General features: G+C 40.6%; 1 protein-coding gene across 5 annotated transcripts in view; it reads left to right on the forward strand.

Annotated features, from left to right (window-relative positions):
• The window catches only part of abr (ABR activator of RhoGEF and GTPase), a 45,786-nt gene that overhangs the window by 4,140 nt on the left and 22,683 nt on the right, over nucleotides 1-18,963 (forward strand). The window contains exons 1-9 of one of the 5 annotated variants that reach the window (XM_037270505.1): nucleotides 3,802-4,123; nucleotides 11,743-11,915; nucleotides 14,446-14,544; nucleotides 14,699-14,884; nucleotides 15,897-16,004; nucleotides 16,104-16,164; nucleotides 17,645-17,697; nucleotides 18,600-18,740; nucleotides 18,823-18,944. In XM_037270505.1, the coding sequence (XP_037126400.1) occupies nucleotides 4,063-4,123; nucleotides 11,743-11,915; nucleotides 14,446-14,544; nucleotides 14,699-14,884; nucleotides 15,897-16,004; nucleotides 16,104-16,164; nucleotides 17,645-17,697; nucleotides 18,600-18,740; nucleotides 18,823-18,944 (1,004 nt within the window). In that variant the 5' untranslated portion in view covers nucleotides 3,802-4,062. Of the gene's footprint in view, nucleotides 1-3,801; nucleotides 4,124-11,742; nucleotides 11,916-13,130; nucleotides 13,360-14,445; nucleotides 14,545-14,698; nucleotides 14,885-15,896; nucleotides 16,005-16,103; nucleotides 16,165-17,644; nucleotides 17,698-18,599; nucleotides 18,741-18,822; nucleotides 18,945-18,963 lie in introns of those variants that run through there. The other 4 variants (XM_037270506.1, XM_037270504.1, XM_037270503.1 and 1 more) reach the window with 4 other exon arrangements.

Consider the following 18,963-nt stretch of genomic DNA (forward strand, 5'->3'; position numbering starts at 1 on the left):
ATGACGCAAACCTTGGCTAGACCAGTGAGGAAAATCCTTTTATATGCCGTATGAATCATCACCTTACTGTCAGGAGACTTGGCCTAAATCTTCTCCCTGACATGCCTTGTGTTTTCCTTTGACATTTCTACAGCCACAGCATCTTTGTGCTTCTCAACGAACCCATGTCAGTTTAGTTTCACTTTATACACGGAAAGAAAGAACCTCTGTGGTGTCCGGTCACAGGAGACCCCCCTTAGTGGGTTTTAAGTTTCAGTAGGATCCCTTTTTGAAACAACACTAGCTACTCAGTATTGTTAGTCTCATCTAGATAACATTAAATGTACCTCAGGACATTGAAATATTTTTTTTTTTACGTTCCTCTCCTTTACCTTTATTAAAAAAAAAAAAATTCTGATCTGCACATTCAGAACCAAAACAAGAACAGTCTGTACTCATCTGACAATGCAGACTTACCACTTGCTATCTTTAGAGCTGACTATGCTGCAGGCTGCCAATAAAACAGAGGGAAACCTGTTCTTGGTAGGCCAATTTGGATCCAATTTTTTCACGCACCAATCACATTCAAATAAACTGGCTGTCACTTGTGCAGATCACCTAATTACTAACCTCATTGAGACTACTTACTGTGCATACAGTGTTTATTTTTCTTACTGTAACTTGCCTGTAGGCTGATAGGGTTAGAATGGAAAGAATGAAAGAGAAAAAGAATGGAAATAGTTCCTTTGGGGGCAAGATGTCTCCTAAATTTTATTTTCTCTTAATTTCATCATGGATTGCTTTTTTTTTGGACTTTGAAAACTGTACTTGCCAGTGTTTATAAACATGTGCTGGCGCAAACCCGACACTAGAGGGCAGTATTTCACCGCATGGACAATGGCCGAGTTTGTTTTCATTGTTTTTCTTTTTTTAAATATTACACAAGTGTGTTTTTTGTAACACAATGAGGAAGCCGGATATACTGGTACTGTATAAATAGCAGGAGTTGATCAACACTACACGTGTTTCCGCTTTTTGGCAAATCACAGCGTGATTTAGATGATTTCAACATTGACCCCGATAGATCAAAAATGTTTATGCTGGCGTGACTCAATGAGGGCCTTCGGGGCCTAGTCTGGGCGAACAGGGTGAAACGGGATCTTGTCTGTCAGAAGATACTACATGCGCACATGGAGCAGGAATGTCGGTATTGTAATTGTTAGATAAATGACTCTCTTAGTGCGATCCCATGCTGATAAAACCTCGAGAAGACAGAAGGAAGACAAGTGACATATTTGCACCGTCGCCATCAAAATCATCCCAAGGGCCTTTTTTGCACTGTTTCACATATTTAAAAAAAAAAAAAAAGCAGGTAGCAGACAATAAAAACACCCCAGATGATTGCAGGAACTCTCATTTAATAAGTAGACATTCATCACACTGGTGCTTTTTAATAATGTATGCTCACTTCTCCCCAAATCCCTCCCACTTTTTAAAACAAAGGGATATGGGTGATCTATCTACTCGTCACTCGTCTCTAAGGAGTGTTTACACTTCCTCACAAAGCCCTCAGTGCATACCGGTGGGGCAGATGGTATATTGATAAAGCGTTGACCTGTCGTCAGATAACCAATTTGCAGTACTTTGCTTTTCCGTGCATAGAAAAACTGCTCCCCTCTTCCCGGGTGTGCACCTCCATCGTCTCTCAACCACGTCAATTACATTGAAAAACCTTTGAAGAGTCGAGCGGGGGGATGGAGAGCTTGCGCGGAACCGACATTTTTACATTTTAGTCTCATCTCCCACTTAGGATTCCAGTGAAGAGATGAGAGGAGCAGGTGGGGGAGACTGGGGCAAATGTGGGGTGGTGACTGGAAAATTTGTGCTATTAACAGAGACCCCTTTACCCTGAGGGGGAAAGAGTCGAAATATTAGGGAAGCATCGGGTCGGATGCGCTTTGGGTCAATGGAGTGGGGTGCGGGGGAGGATGGCGGATTGGCTGGTGCGCTGTTTTGTGCCCTAATTACACACACACAATTATCTCTGTGTAGCCTACATGACAGTTAGCTAATAAATTGTCCGGCAAACATTTTTACTGTCTCTAATTGAAAAGCAAATTCTGATTGTACACTTGAAATTAAAAAAAAAACGGTTTACATGTAATCTAATTGATTTTGATCAATTTATATCCTTGCATAAACTGTGTGGATACTAGTGTAAAAAAATCCTGAATAAATCACCTGTTTGATTCCTAAAGCATGCAAAACTAGAGCATCATTTATGAGTCACTACTTAAATGATGATATATCAAAAAAAGGGTGTGTAAATAATCAAATTTCCTAAGGGAATTTTTGCTTTCAGAACTGGGGGAGGGTTCAAAATCTGTAATTTAAATGTTACCCTTTTTGAGCTAACAATGAGGCCCCTTGATGCCCTTTGTTTAGTATTCACACTTACCGGATGATGATGTAATCAAAAGCATGCTTTGTTGGCATATTTTTTTTATATTAGTGCCGTATGATGAGATAACTGTTTGAGAAAATGCTGAAAAATCGACAGTGGGGAAGTGGTGTTTAATCTTGACCTTTTTATATGGGATGAAATATTAAGTTTTGTTTTTATTGTGCCACAGAGTTCATCTGCAGCCAGACAGTTGCATTGTCAGAATTTATTGTCCCAGATTTAAGACAAAGGATGTGTACAGTAGGTAAATGTATTTTTGATGAAGTGTCTCTCTGCTGTTTTACGCTTGGATGGCTTTTCCCTTTTTATAAATCTGCATGCGAGTGCATTTTCCATAACAAATGCTTTTTTTTTTTTGGTCTCCATTATGATACATAAATGTGTATTCCAAAATGCCTCGGCAGAAATGCATTAACACACCACTGTGTGGTTTTTTTTCTCCAGCTGGCTCACGAGAGCAGACAAAGAGCGAGGCTCGGGGCCCGCTGCTGGTTGAGGTGGGGCTGCCCTGGGAGGGGGTCCTCATGTCAGCCTTTGTGTCCTAATTGAAGTTTTTGGAGGAGGTCGATGGGGGAGGATGGTTGTTTGTGGGACCTGGTAGGGGTTTGAAGTGAGGTGTTTTGATAGTGTTTCTGTGTTTGTCAAAATAGAGCTCTGAATTTGCTAGTGAAGTGTTGGGTTTAGTCAGGGGATAATAACCACATTAGCATTTTTTTTTCTTTTCTTCATCCAACTTTTTTTCGTTTGACTCCGGTTCATAAAGCAGTACGGATTTGCATCTCTATTTAGGATGCACATTTTTAGTTTTTTTTTTTTAAACCTCAAGGTTGAATGATAGAGGTTTGTTACTTCCACAAAGTGACTTTTTTATTTATTTATTCATTTTTTTTAGAGAGAGAACATACTGTGACATGGGCAGAACTTCTGCTTCTGTTTTCCGCAGTATTGATGACTTTGTAATCTGCATTATTATCAAAAGCAGAACTGGACTGGGATTATATTGACCAATTTATTTTTCCCAAATATATTTAACGTTTTTTCCTCCTCCATCTTGTGTGTGAGTGTTAACCATAATAAATATTTAGGGCTTTTTTTATTGTTTCAACTAAATATCCAAAACTTAAGAATGAAAAGCAGCTGTTCATTGAGATCCAGGAAAAACTCAAATAGAAACTCAAAGCTGCTTGTTTGTACAAATGAGAAGAAGCACTCTAATGCGTCACTTCTACTTGGAGACGTAGAACGAAAGTGAGCGAGAGCGAGCAAGCCATAGAGAGAGAGAGAGAGAGCGAGAGGGAGGCAGTGCTTCTCCCTTCCCCTAGCAACGGTCGGCTTTGGTCGTTTCCAGCCTGTTGTTTTCGCACACTGTCTCTGGGCTACACACACACACGCTCTCATACACTCCTTTGACTCGCTCGCTCGTCTGCCTCTTGGACCCCAAGGGTGTCGCTTGACATTTCATCCCAATCCCTCTTTGAGCTCCTTGCTCCGGGATGAAAGCTTTATCGCAAGGATAAGATCAGCACGGCCGCAACTTAAAAGAGGGCGGACGAAACGGGTGGATAGCCCAGTGACTGACAAGGGCTCGGAGAAGAGCGAAGCGGGGAAAGAAAAGGAGGATGGAGCCCCTTAGTGCCCGTGGCCTGCCTCGACTCTCCTGGATTGACACCCTGTATAGCAGTAGGTACCCCCGTCTTGTTTCTTCCCATTCGTTTTGCTTCATCTCCATCTCCTGCACTGCCCGAGCGCTCGTTTGTCCGAGAATACTTTTCTCAGGATTTCCAATTAGTGTGCATTACTGTAGTTGTCCATAACAACCTTGTTGACTCCATTCCCGGGAAGCGCGAACGTCTCATTCCTGCTGGCAGTTTGGCAACCAAAAGCAAAACACGGGCCACTCGGATGTTGAATTTTTAATCTGCTCCTTATTGCTTTTACTGCTGTGCTGTTTCTCGAACATGTTCTTTAGTGGACTTGGCCACTTAGGCAAGAGTGAGTACTAATTCCATCACTTTCTTTTCGGATTTAACTTGAATGAGTTTTGAGTGAGCGCTTTAATTACTTTATTAAGGGCTGTCCCCATTTCTGAACTTGTCCTATGATGATGGCAGCGAACAAGTTCTCGTTGGATTCAAAACCTCCGCTTTTTACAATGCAAAGAAATAATAATCTGGCAATAAAGTCGCATTACCTCAGAAACAATTAACCAACAATCAATTCCACCCATTCTTAATAATCACTGAATTGATTTTTTGATTGTTATGGCCCATCCCTAATGACAATATATAATAGAGATTATATATCGTATACTATTTAATGGATGCAGCCTTTGTACTCAAATATGATAATTTGGAGCAGATTGATTTTTCACTCGTGACATTGGTATTAATCATTTCTTTGTTTGTATTCAATTTAAAGTTGAACTTCTTTGTCACTTAAGCAGCTCATTTTGTGTAAAATAAAAAAAAAATCACCAACCATTTTAAGTGAACATTTTATTGCCAAGCCCTCCATTAGTGTGCTTTCCAAAAATAGGTCAAACTAATTGATTTTTTTATCATCAATAGGGATCTTTGCAGCAAGTTGTGCTATTTTAGTTCCTGTATACGCTCCACACCTAATGTGCTAATTCACACCTATTATGTGAAAGGCTGCATGCTAACAATAGTAAGCAGGCATTGTTAGCATTACAACAGCCTTTACAATTCACGCTTTACTACGAGCTCTTTTAAAGAGTCCTTTACTTTAATGCACCTGTCATTTCATCCTCTTTTTTGCCAACACCACATTTATCCATATACTGGTCTCGAGACTACTTTTAAAACTTCCTCTGTACTGTTGAATCACTCTGCGGAATATGACTCCGGTGTGGTTGTAAATGGCGTGTGGCAGTAATACACCTCCGGAAACAAAATTGTATGGGCTAAGGATGTGGATTTCCTGCCAAGAGGCAAAAGTTCCACCCGGCCAATGTTAATACTAAATAATACATCTTTATTTGTGTAGCATTTTCACAATGGCTTTTGAAAGCGCTTTATAATTTGTTTTTATATATTTTGGCTTAGGCAGACACTGGGGCCACTGTTCTTGCATTTCTACCCCACATTTATTTTCTAGCTGTCACTACACCAAATATTTGTCTTTTGTTCCTGTCGTCACCCCCCCATCATCTGTGATAAATGCAGTCAACCTCACTGCTGCTCCTGGCTGACTTTGACCCAGTCCTAGTTCTGTCTCCAAGTGTTTAATGTTCGCAGTTATTTGGCTGTCACGTGACCTGCGACTGCAAACAGCACCACTGAGACGATTCCAAATAGCATCCTAGCGGCATTTAGCTCAACCAGCAAAATCAATTTGGGACAAATTGTAGCTAATATTTCCAACATCACCGAATAATCACTTCCATTATCTTGATCAATAGATGAAGAAAATATCTCTGTGGTAGCTATAGAAACAGATATTCAAGTTGTCCTCGCGCACGCACAGCACGACTGCAACGGAGAATGATTTTTTTTGTTAGCCCAAAGCAAAGTTATGTAATAGCATAATCTCTACTGCCGCTACCATGCGAGGCTTTTCTGCTTTGTCTTCAAGCATCTTCCTCCCTCACTCCCAGTTGACCTGCAAAGAGGTTCTTGTTTATATAATCCACTTCATGTCTAGTTTTCACACAACATGATAGTTACATGTTACGTCCTGGTTTGTCAAATAGAAATTCTCTATCTAATATTATTAATTAGTGCAAAGGTTTTATGTACATTGACAATGAGGTGTTTGCTTCATCCGGTTGATCAAAACAATACGGTTCACTGATGGAGATAATAACACACCTTTGAATAAAGGCTCCTTAAAAAGTGTCAATTAAAACTGAATTATTAGCCAATTAAAATTTGAATTATACACGCTCATTAGATTGGTGTACTGAATGGGCGCCAAGTGTCACGACTAGGCGAGATAAGACGAATTAAAATATGCTGTGGTCTCCTCAGGAGAGCGAGTCCAGAGTGAGGGACAGATGTGGAACAGTCAAAAGTCTAATTTAGCGGCTCCGTCTTGCCAAGATGACGCTCCCTTGAACCAAGACTGTCGGGGTTCATTCAGTGACAAGCATATGAATAATAGATGCTTCTTTTGCCTCTGCTGGTTATGTTGTTATCCTTCCACAAAAATCCCACAGCAGATACGGTAGAAAATGAATTTCTGTGCCAAATTGATATGAGCAAAATTCTGTACTCTTTTGTTCTTGACGTAGTTTGTGAAGATTTTTATTATTTTTTTCTCCCTCCTGGAAAATGTAGGTCAACCAAATGAAATGTAGCAAGCACACAAGTAAAAAGGTCAAATATAAGACAACTGTTCATATGCTGAATTATGAAAATGAATTAAGTGCGGGATGATTCATAGGTGAGCCTTTGCTTGGAACACGTTTGGCTAATAATTATCATCTCTAAAATTATACATCCCCAGATGCAAACGCGTGATAAGTAATAATTGTTCAGTGACGCTGTCAATTCAGTCTCAACTAGTTGATGGGTAGCTGTTGTGCTACATTGCAGACCTGCTCTGTCACAACTCCAGCCAGCCACTATTTTTTTTTTTTATCATCACATGATGCTCTATTGTTAGTTTTGATCTAAGGGCGTGTGTTTTTCTGCTATGGTGATCTTTGGGGATCATCACTATGCCCTCAGGGAGCACTGTGCGTGTACATTTGTGTGTGTATTGTGTGTTATGTTACCATAGATGGCAGCCATCGTCAGCGGTTATCATCGTAACCACCAACCATCTCCTTTTGCCATCCATGCCACATTCCATTCAGCCAATGGGCTCCAAGTAGCATCGCCCTCCCGACCAATGGCGCGAGCAACGTCTTTACATGCTCCCGGAAGGCAAGCGCCTTTGATTAAGCATTCTGGGTAGTCGAGCGGAATGAAGAAGATGAGGAAAGAAAGGAGGTGAAGAGAGAGAGCATGAAGCAGCTCGGGAGCGATGAGGCCATTATGAGTTGAGAGGGCTGATGGATGCTTTGGAGCAACATCCAGATAGTCTCGTGTGACCAAACTCATACCGTTGGTCATTTATTACCTCCATTTTGAAATTCATAACAACTAAGTGAATCACAGATGCAAATCTTGCTCTTTAAATGCTTGCCTTCCAGAAATCTTTCATTTTAAGTTAATTCCCAAACCTACGTGTGTCATTTAAAGATTGATGAGACCTTCATTGTAGCTTGGCCTCGCCCTGAAGTTGTCTGCTGGGATTGAAAATGGCCGCTGACGTCCAGACTGGTTGCTCTGACAAGAACTTGCAGACTATCATTTTTTTTTTTCCCGATTCATGGATAGTGTCGTTAGGATAGTATGTTTTCCCCGGCATGCTCTAATTCCCTCTTCATTTGTAATTCACCACTTAACTTGAATCTTTTTCGGAACAGGCTCAAAATCAATATACACACACAAGGCCTCTCCTGACTGTGTGTCCAGTATACTAACAAACTCAAACCATTTATTGTTATTATTTAAGACTCTCCTCCCACTTAGTTTCGGGGGATGTTGTTTATATCATCGACAGGCTGTTATGAAGGAAGTAAAATGGAGCATATTTCAAACTGCCACTACCGTTGCTGCTTTGTGATTGGCTGACCAACCATAGCAGAATGCCAATAGGCCACGCCTCTTATTTAATTGGGGTGAGGTATTTGTTGCAAAACATAAAATATATAAAAAAATAAAAGTACTTGAGTATATATATTTTAGTTTTATATATATTTTATATATATATTTTTGGTGATTCAATTTAACCTATCTATGCTCTACTGGCTGTGTTTCTAGTTGAACTGTTTTAACGTCAGGGTTTGGTATCAGGTTTCTCTTACTCATCTTTATATTATGCTGCAAGACTCCTTGCTCGGGGTATCATCTTACACCTGAAACCTTTTGACTGTTTTTATCTCCTGTATAGTATTCTAATTGAGCGGGTGAGTGCAATAAGCAGAGAGCACAATCATCAACGGCGTTGCCTGCAGGGCTGTCGGCAGATGCTTTCATTTTAATGGCTTCCCTCGTTGTAGTTCTCCTTCGCACAGTTTGATACCCTTGCCATTAGCACATGAAGCGGCTCACGGGGAAACCGAACCACTATGATCTTGATGCCCACACGCTAAAATGTGTCCAAAAGCACAGACTGTCCTCAATGTGGGCGTTTTCTACTGTTTCACAAAAGTGAGAATTTGAAAGGTGATGTTACTATTCTGGATTAGCAAGGTTTTGTATTTGGGGGGAAAAAAAATTGTGAATTTGAATGAGATGTATGGGTTGTCAGCTTCGGGCCCTACACTTGATAGTTGTTGTAATCTATGCTAGCGTGAGCCTTGGGGATTTTCAGCAGCTAATTACAATGTATAGTAACTGGCTGTCTTGGGATTTGGGGGTGTGCATTTTGGGGGGGAGCAAATCATGCGTGGAATAGGTTAGCTTATCTACCTATGGACGTATGGCTCATAAAGATATCCAGTTGTTGTCGAAATGTCTTATTCGGAGAGGTGCATAAAAAACAATTTTTTATTTGTGTGTGTGAAATGCAATTTTTAGCAATCATTTTTAATTTCCCAGTGTGGGATAAATAAATTTTCTCTTTAAGTTCTGACCTCCCCTCCTCATTGTTGCTTCCTTTTTATGCTCTTCACTCCAGTATCTAATGTGTGGGAGTCACAACAGTTTATTGACCTTTAAAGTGTGCTTCTATCGGAGCCCTATGCGTGGCCCATTATCATCTCGGTTAGGCTGGATGAGAGGAAAACCAATGGCAATCAAATGTTGAGGATGTGCAACCAACAATATTTTGACCACAATTAATTGTAAGAGTTATATAAAAACAATTGAGTTCAGAAGTATTTTTATTTTGGTGGATTGCAGAATGAAAGCATCTTTTTTTTTTTTAGCCCTGTAATTGGGTCATTATTGTACACTGTGTGCTAGTTTAAGAGTGGTTACATGGCATTTGTGAATGGACGTTTTATTTACATGACAAGGTATTGATCTGGCCCTAACTTGGATTGATCACTGCTGTGCCTCCGTTAAAATGGCTGCGAGCGTGCCTTTTCCTGAATGGACAGATGTTTGAGCACCTGCTGATTCAAAAGTCTGCTTCAGTGGAAATAAAATGTTTGGCGGAGCTGAATAAAGCAGCAAATGAAGTGTAAGAGGTGTTTTTGAAGTTTAGGTTTATTCCCGAGAGCCTCATTAGGAGTAGCTGAAGCGGCAGTTTGCAGGATAGATGTTGCTACTTTTACTAGCTCTCATATTACTGCTGTTAAAAAGAAAATGATGATGAGCATTGTAAAAAGGTCCGTGATGTACAGATAGACTTTCATAAAGGATTTTAATTTCCCAAGTGTCGCCTGCTGATTGATGACCATCTGACGGTGACATGTAATAGCCCATGTTAGTCATTCAACACTCCCATAGCAAACATCTGTTAGGTCACTAATGCACGAAGAAGGCCAAATTACCTCTTATGGTTGACCTTCTTTGACAGTGGAGCCAATGAAGTCGAATTTAATCGAAAAAAAAGTTCATAATTACCCCTCGGTGACCCAAGACTATCAAAGCACTACTTTTATCGAAATGAAACTGGAATATCTGGACCATGGCCAATCAGAGGCGGGTCCCACCCTTGACTATCTCTGATTGGTTGACACCATAATGTGTTTGATGGATGAAAGAATGAGACTTTGATGCTTTGTGAGTCGACAAGTTGGTTGGGGTGATTTATTTTTTCAATTGCACCGTTGTGAAATTAGAGCGCCTGCTTGGCCTAATTTGTCCCAGTCTAGAGCCCTGCCAATGATTTAGATCAACTTCAATCAACATAACTTGTATGTTTTTGGAATGTGGGAGCAAGCTGGAGAACCTGGAAAACCCGATGCAAGCATGGGAAGAACAGCAAAGCCCACACAAGGCCGGAGCGGAGAGAAAAACTGTGAGCTTGACATGCTAAGAACTATTTCAATATGCTGCCAGTTATGATGACTTTAAATTGTATAATATTAATTTGTGACATTGGGAATAAATGCTAATGACTACAAGTTGGTTTGACCTTAAAGGTTCTCTTGCATTTTTAGAGCTGTTGATCAACTCTGAATTTTTTTTTAGACTTGCAATTATCTCCTAGATGAAGGAAGGTATGTGCTGTGTGTTTGGTTCAAAAACATGTTTTCTGTACAGTACATGTGTGTGTGTGTGTGTATCTCGACATGCCTCCACACTGAGATTGACTTAGCTGCTCACACAATGTTGGCTGGCTGCAGGATATGATATAATCTCGGTCCTCCTTGGAGAATGTTGCTGAGCGAGGCAGCACAGCTCACTGAGCGAAACGACGATATTTTGAAAGTGTGCTTTTGTATTTTTGTGAACGTCTGAATACTTATGAACCAATGACAGGCACCAAGTAGGAAGTCACATGTCAATGTCCCTTTGGTTTGCGGCCTTTCTCACACACTTTATGGTGACATTAAAGTAGCATTTGTGTTTGTACTTTGGAGATTAGATTGTCTAGTAGTTGGTGAAATAAAATGATTGGATTCCAGAAGAAGGAATTTTTTTTAGATTTTCCTTATTGTAGCCTCACAGCATTAACAAAACGTCAATTGATCTGTTTATCTCGAAACGTATAGTTGTTTTTATTTTTTAGTAATCATATTAATGACATGTTTTCGAAATTAAAAATCTCCACTGAGTGGAAAAGTGACTTTGATTACTTTATGGATTTGATCAAATTCCATTATGTGACTGTGTTGTGTCAACATCCTTTTTTTTGTTTTTTGCCCCCTTTCCGCATCTTGTTAGGGATTCACAGTATTTTATTTGAGTTTGACTCGCGGTTTTGTGATGTGTAGCAGGGTGCTGGACACTTTTGACACTTGTGACAGCTTGTGTTGTCCCAGTGGTACCGAAAGAACTCGATCCCTGTCAGCATTGAAACTGGCGTGTGAAAAGGGGCAAGGGTGTCCTCACTTGAAGTGCGTCTTTTCAAAAATGTTGCTGTTGTTTACATTTGTAGCGATTGTCAAATGCCAAGTATTTATATCTGTATTGTTTACACCTATAGTATTTTATGATTTTTTTTTAATATCCAAGTACAATTAACTTAAATACCATTCGTAAAATTGGTGACATTGTTTGTCTGCCCCTACCTTTGTGTCATCAACAACCTTGATTTGGTCATTCCTATTTGCAAAATTTCTCTTTCCTTCATATTAGGGAAAAATGCCAACTCTGTATTCCGCTTTCTGATAGATTTTAACTACAACACAGATGGCTACGAAGGGGATGGCGCAGAAGATGGCAAGTCCCAAGATGGCTCCGAGACACTGCCCTATATAGACGAATCCCCCACCATGTCTCCCCAGCTGTGCACACCTCAAGGACCAGACGGAGTAATGGTCTCCCCCACACCACTTCTTCCTGGGGTAGGAGAACACACACACGCTTGACATGTTGTCACACAATAAAATAATATACACTTGAGGCCATTCCTCACCATTGTTTATTTATTTTTTATTATCATTACAAGTGTCACATTGGATTTATTCACTCCGGTGTCTGTCTCTTGCGTGCTGTCAATCGTTTCTTCCGGAAGCAAAGCGCCGGATCTTGACCCTGCGTAATTGTTAGCGATTAGCCACATTAGTTGGAGTGCCTGTAGCACATCGCAGGTGGCTCTTTCAGATCAGCAGGAAATTAGCGGCCATGCAGATGGGGATTGAAGCCTGCAAGCAGATTTGGCAGTTCATTTCCACTGAACTGACTCGAGACATTTGAGTGTTTTTAACCATTTTATGACTTGTGTAGAAAATTATATTTGTGTTTTTAATCAACATTATCACCTCAACAGGCATTTTATTTTATATTGATTGAGCAAGTAGTTTTGATTTGTTTTTTTATTTTTTTATTGAGCGTGCTTTCCCAATCATGCTTTGCAGTTCATTCTTGAATCTGTGCCGCCATCTTGTGGCCTGATGTGGTAATAGCGGGCAAGAAGACACGTCAACGGAAGAGATTTATGTGCAACTTTGGAAAGGAAAATAACTAGATAAATTAGAATTTCTTGATCATTTCCAAATGAGGTTTGGGACCAGTAGAGAATAAATGTTGAAGATTTAAGTTTGTGAGTTTGGGCAATCTATGGGGAAGCTGGCAGAGCAATAAGTGGATGTCACTTCCTGTATGCATGCTGAGAGCTTCTGGTAAATGGACAGTGTTCATTCACAAATGCATTTGCTTTGGCCTCAACACATCTTTAGGTCACTTATAATATTATAAAATCTTCTCCCACTAGCTGTGTGGAATGTTACTTATTGACTTGCTGGGGTGTGTGACCTGTGAGTGAAATAACAGCAACAGGCAAGAATGCAGAGGCGAGTGAAACTGCTGGCACGATGAGGAAGTGGCTTTTTTGCCTGACGAGACTGAAGAAACAAGAATTGTTCCTCTGAGTGAAGCAGCAGTTGAAACGAAACCACCTCTGCCGCCATCAAGGAAGTGACGGGATCTGTTCCGTCGGGAGGGGAGGGGAGGGCAAGCAGTCAGAACTCATCGACCGTAGTGGAACAGTGGCACCGCACACATGCACACCAGGAAGCCCGGCAGAGGAAGGGGGTGGGGTTGAGTAGGCGGGGTCATTTGTCTTTCACTCTCGCCGTCCAGACGACTTGCTCGGAGTGAAAACACTGATGTGTTCAGGCAGGCCCTGTTGAAGGCAAAAAGACAGGCAGAAAGAGGAAAATCTCAGAAAGAAACATGGAGGAGGAGGAGGAGGTGCTGTGCTATCTGGACAGGGTGCTGGAGGAGGAGGTGTTTGAATATGGAGATGGGGAACTGGAGCCCATCACTCCCGTACACAGGCAGTTCAAGGTGAGGCATGCTTGCCAGCCTGGTTATTTATGATGACACCAAGTCATCTATTTTGTTATTTCTATGGCGGGTGCTGCAATGTGGACCTTGGAAACAACTACATGTGTGTGACGTTGGCGGCGCGGCCTGATGAGGCAGCACATGCAAGCTTTTTATTTATTTATTTCCTATAAGAAGCGTCACTGTAAAGCAGGTTGTTGTGGAAATGGAGTCTCATGTATTTCTCGCCTTCTTACCACACAGTGCTTGTCTTTGTGAAGCTGAGGGGAAAATATTCCCGCTGTTGGGTTGGGGAAAAAAATACTTCCTGTCTTTTCTCATCTTGCTGCCACATGCTTGTCACCAAAAGATTGACCTTTACACATCTCGAGTCTTTTTAAGACATCGTGTAAGGAGAAACTCTTGGTACTGGTTAACAGGTGACTTTTTACAGTTGAGAGGACTTTGTGAGATTTGAGCTGCAAATGGTTTTCGTCCGGTCAAGTCATGAACCACTTTTGTGGAAGTTCGACCACATTCAAAAAAATAGTCTCTGAAAAAGAAAAAAAATGCATTTGTCGGTTTAATCCAGTGGTTCTCAAAATGTTGAAGCCACCACCAACCACCAATAAAAGTGCATTGCATACAAAAGTGAAATAAATGTTTCAAAACAAAAATTCTATGCAAATTAAAGATGTATTATATTAAAATGAAAAAAAAAAAAGTTCATGACACTCTGGCATTATGCACAATTTGAACATTTCATCCAGACTTTAGCACCAACTTAATGAAAGTGTTTTTTTTTTGCATGGGAGCTTTCATCTTTTATTATCACACCGATATTGTGTGGATGGACCTATGTTAATGATTAATCTTAATCTTTATTGCTCTTTGTCCTCTATTGAGTACATATGTGAAAAACTGTCTAATTAGATATGACCATGAACCCTGACCAACCTCCTGAAAGTCATTCGACCTATCTTGAAATATGAATGCTTTTAGTTGAGCATTAGAAATAAGTCCTGGGTGCAAATATGTTTAAAAAGCATCATTACATTTCATGTCAGATTAATGTAATATTACATTTTTTTTCCCCCCGCACTACAGGGAGACATTGAGAAAGGACTAGAGATGAAGAAACTGGTGCTGTCTGGTTTCTTGGCCAGTGAGGAGATCTACATTAACCAACTGGAGGCCTTGCTATTGGTAAAACACATATTGAAAACAGTTCTGGATCATTTTGTTGAGCATGAGGAAGGCAGACTGTTATATTGGGTTGAGAGTGTCCCAATGCAGAGTCACATGACCTCATTGTTACATGACACCAGTAAAGACTGATCTCTGTGTTGTCCATATGCAGCCAATGCGTCCCCTGAAAGCCACAGCCACCACCTCGCAGCCCGTCCTTACCATCCAGCAGGTGGAGACCATCTTCTACAAAATCCAGGACATCTTTGAAATCCACAAGGAGTTCTACGACGCGCTCTTGCCCAACATCCGACAGTGGGATGAGAAGGTCACTGTAGGCCATCTGTTCCAGAAACTGGTGAGTGACCCAAGGGAGTTTGTTTGCGTTCATGTAAATAAGGGCCGAGTGGTTTGGTGTGAATCAATCCTGACTGTAATTTAAATAGTCGTTATGTTTGTGTGTAGGCACGGGCATCTTGATGTTCGATGCAGGAAATAAGAATCATTAGTTATTTTTATTTATCATTTGTATGTATGTGTTGACAGTGATGCTAATGGTTGATAATGATGATTATTGGAGGACCAAAACTAGTCTCAAAACAAAAAATAAATTATGCATTTATTTCCACCTTTATTTTTCTATTTTGTTTTATGAATTTTTATGTATGTATTATATATTTACTTTTCTATTTCCCTTTTTTTAAATGGACGTTTTCAATTATATTTTTTTATATTCATTTTTACTTTCACCTTTAATTTGGCATTTGGGCAATTGTGGTCTTAAAATGCAGAAGGAAATGTTATCATACCAACTCAGTTATTTTTATGTCAGCAATTATACTCAAAGTTTAGTTGAACAAATTATGCTAACTGTGAAACTCAGATGCTGATTCCCAGTAATACTAATTATTTCATTTGTATAATTATCCTCAGAAATGAGTGTTTTGGCATATCAATTCACACTATGAACTTCTACATCCGGGCCACCAAGTGACATCCATTAGTGTGGTCGTCAATTCCCATCTGTGCTGTGTGCATGGACGCACAGTATCATGTAGCGACGTGTAGCATTTAGCCACAGTACAGATGGCCGAGTCATTAATTGGCCTATTCCTCACTTCTGCTCGTCAGTAGCGTGCCCTCGGAGCACAAAGGGGCAACATTAATGAACAGGCCCACTTGTTCCAAAAAAAAAAAGACAACTTTTCTTATTGCAATGTGATGAAGTGCATCCAAGAGGAAAGAAAATCAGCTGCCTCAGAATTGACACCATGAAGTAACTGTATGATGTCATACAGTATTATTTTTTGTTTTCATTGAACAATAGGAACCAAATGTCCCGGTCCCTTAAACTGTTTGATTTTCTGCAGGCCAGCCAACTAGGAGTGTACAAAGCCTTTGTGGACAATTATAAGGTGGCACTGGAGACGGCAGAGAAATGTAGCCAGGCCAACAGTCAGTTCCAGAAAATATCTGAGGTATGTTGTTATACAGATTTTTTTTTTTTTTAAATGTTAGCGTCAGTCATCCTACCGAGAAAGGTCAAAATCATTCTGACGCTTTTTTTCTTCTTCTAGAATCTGAAAGTAAAAGGTCCTAAAGACTCAAAAGATTGTACTTCAACAGTCACAATGGAAGGTAAGTGTCGTGTGAAACCATTTGGTCCAATTTGCCGCTTTAAGACTTCAGTCATGCTGCTTCCTAATTGTGTATGCAGTGGAGGCTTGGGGGAGCGCACACACACACACACACACACACACACACTCGCACTCGGTGTCTGGAAAAGTCGGCAGTATGCAAGAGGATGTATTGAGCAGAGGAGACGATGGAGGTGTTTCTGGTTCTCAGACTGTGTTGTAACTGCACGTACGGTAAAGACTGAATATTTTTGACGAGGGAGTGTTTTGTCATTTTGCGTGCATGTTGAGAGATTGACTTCATTTAATGTCTGCTTCCGAGCTTACAGATATTGATTACCGTATCTGCAATGTGATGCTTTCTAGAGCCATGCAGATTGTTTTTGTGCTAATTGAAAATATCTACATTCGTGTTCTGTTGGTGTCATTTTGTGGGCTCATCGGTGTCAAGGAACTACGTTAAAATCAATGGAAGAACTTCATTTCGACAAAAGTGATGCTTTGCCGCCATCTCGTGGCATCTTAGAAATGAACTACAGTGTGTTGAAGGGAGTTAAGAAGCTTGATTTAGACAAAGGTAGTGCTTTGGTACCACTGTTTTGGGGGTGGTGTGGGGTAGTCAAATACCATGAAGCATCCTTGTACTTGTGATGACTACAAATGCTCACTCACTCGCCAGCTCACTCGCTCTACGAACCTTTGAAGGAGACTGCACGTGGTTCTTCAAAGATCATCAGCTCGGAATTTGAAAAGAAAAAAAATCCTTTGGGCTTCTTACTGGAGCTTGAATGTGTTTGCATATATGTCTGAGCGTGCATTAACATGTACATATTAATATGGCAGAAGATTTGATCATGGTCCCGGTAGGTTTTCAACGCTCTCATATGTCAGAGGAGAAGAAAGGAGACCGAAAGAAGTGGCGAGGCAGATTATCTCTAGCGCTGAGATGTTTATTGGTCGTAATAATGTTCAAGAGGAACTGAACATAATGAACACAAATGGTGATGCAGTTGTAGACAGACAATGTAACAGGACTGAGTCATGTATTCTTTATCCTCTGTGAAGAACGTTAATGTCGTACTGATGAGCTGTTGAGACAATTTTCGTTGTGTAGAATTTCCCGCGATGGTACAGGCTTACCTAATATAGTGGCTGGTGAGTCAACTTCTTTGCGCTTTGTGTTTTTTTCTGCGGGAGTTTCTCACCTTGAGCGGCTGCTCTTCACGCTACCTTAACAGCAAAACGGATCCTGCGTCAGCCAGCCAAGTGTGCGTTTTGTGTGTACCTATGTGAGTGTTGTGTAGATGTGCACTGCATTTTCCCTTTTTTTTTCTCCACTCCATTGGATGTGTTGATCTCATCATAAATCTTTTTGATTGCTTTCTTTCAAAGTTACCGGGTCAAGTGTGAAAGGGACACTTGAGCGTGACATCACTTGTTGATAAGATGAATGTGACCTTTGATTTCTTCTCTCCATACAGCTCTTCTTTATAAACCCATTGACCGTGTGACAAGGAGCACCTTAGTTCTTCATGTGAGTACACCATACTCATTTACTATTAACTATCTTAAACAGTTCTTTTTGTCAGACAAGGAAGATTTAACCTACTACTTCCTGTAGCCTTCCTCAAAAGCACCACAAAATACAGGAAGTAGCCGAAACATGTAAAATTGGTCAAATTTCCCCTGTATGAGAAAAAGAACTATTACCAAATCCAATTTATTACAATTCTATGCCAAAATATATGTACCGTATTTTCCGCACTATAAGGCGCACCGGATTATAAGGCGCACCTTCAATGAATGGCTCATTTTAAAACTTTGTCCATATATAAGGCGCACTGGATTATAAGGCGCACCTTCAATGAATGGCCCATTTTAAAACTTTGTCCATATATAAGATATATACATTTGGCCCGCGGACACGCCTGCTGTAGTGGCTCAATATTGGTCCATACATAAGGCGCACCTGATTATAAGGCGCACTGTCGGCTTTTGAGAAAATTGAAGGTTTTTAGGTGGGCCTTATAGTGCGGAAAGTACAGTACATTGATTTGTTTTCTTTTTTCTTTATAACTACACAAAACATGTGGGCGTGGCTATCATTTCAATATACAACACTCACATCTCAAAGGTTTATTTGTGTTTATTGTGTGTGTTTGTTTCTTCCGAAGTCATAGTTTTGTCATTCAAGCAAACTAGGGAGACACGCCGGCAGCAATTTAAAACCAGACGGCCTATCAGCATTCCGTCGGCATCTTCTGTCACCCCTTATGTACTGATGAAAATCTGCTTTAACAGCAGCACGGAAATTACACTTACTGAGATGACTTCACAATTTAGAACTGCCGCGTTTGTGTTCTGAAGGAGATAGAAAATGTGAAAAGAGCCCAAGGTGACTCTTTTTTTCTAACCTTTTTTGCGTATGCACTGCAGGACTTGCTGAAACACACCCCAAAGGACCATCCAGATTTCCCTCTCCTGCAGGACGCTTTGCGGATATCTCAGAATTTCCTCTCCTCCATCAACGAGGAGCTTGACCCCCGCAGGACCGCTGTCACCACACCCAAAGGAGAGGTGAGTTTTTTTTCCCCTCAATGAGCTTTTAAGTTGGATATTATTGTTCATAAGCTCACGTTGAATGTCATGTTTTGTTCAGGCTCGTCAGCTGGTGAAGGATGGCTTCCTTGTGGAGATGTCAGAAAGCTCCAGGAAGCTACGACATGTCTTTCTCTTCACTGACCTGCTGCTTTGTGCCAAAATGAAGAAGACCTCTGTTGGGTGAGCATTCCTTTTTTTA

Source organism: Syngnathus acus, chromosome 14, assembly GCF_901709675.1.
Source record: "Syngnathus acus chromosome 14, fSynAcu1.2, whole genome shotgun sequence".
Lineage (NCBI taxonomy): Eukaryota > Metazoa > Chordata > Actinopteri > Syngnathiformes > Syngnathidae > Syngnathus > Syngnathus acus.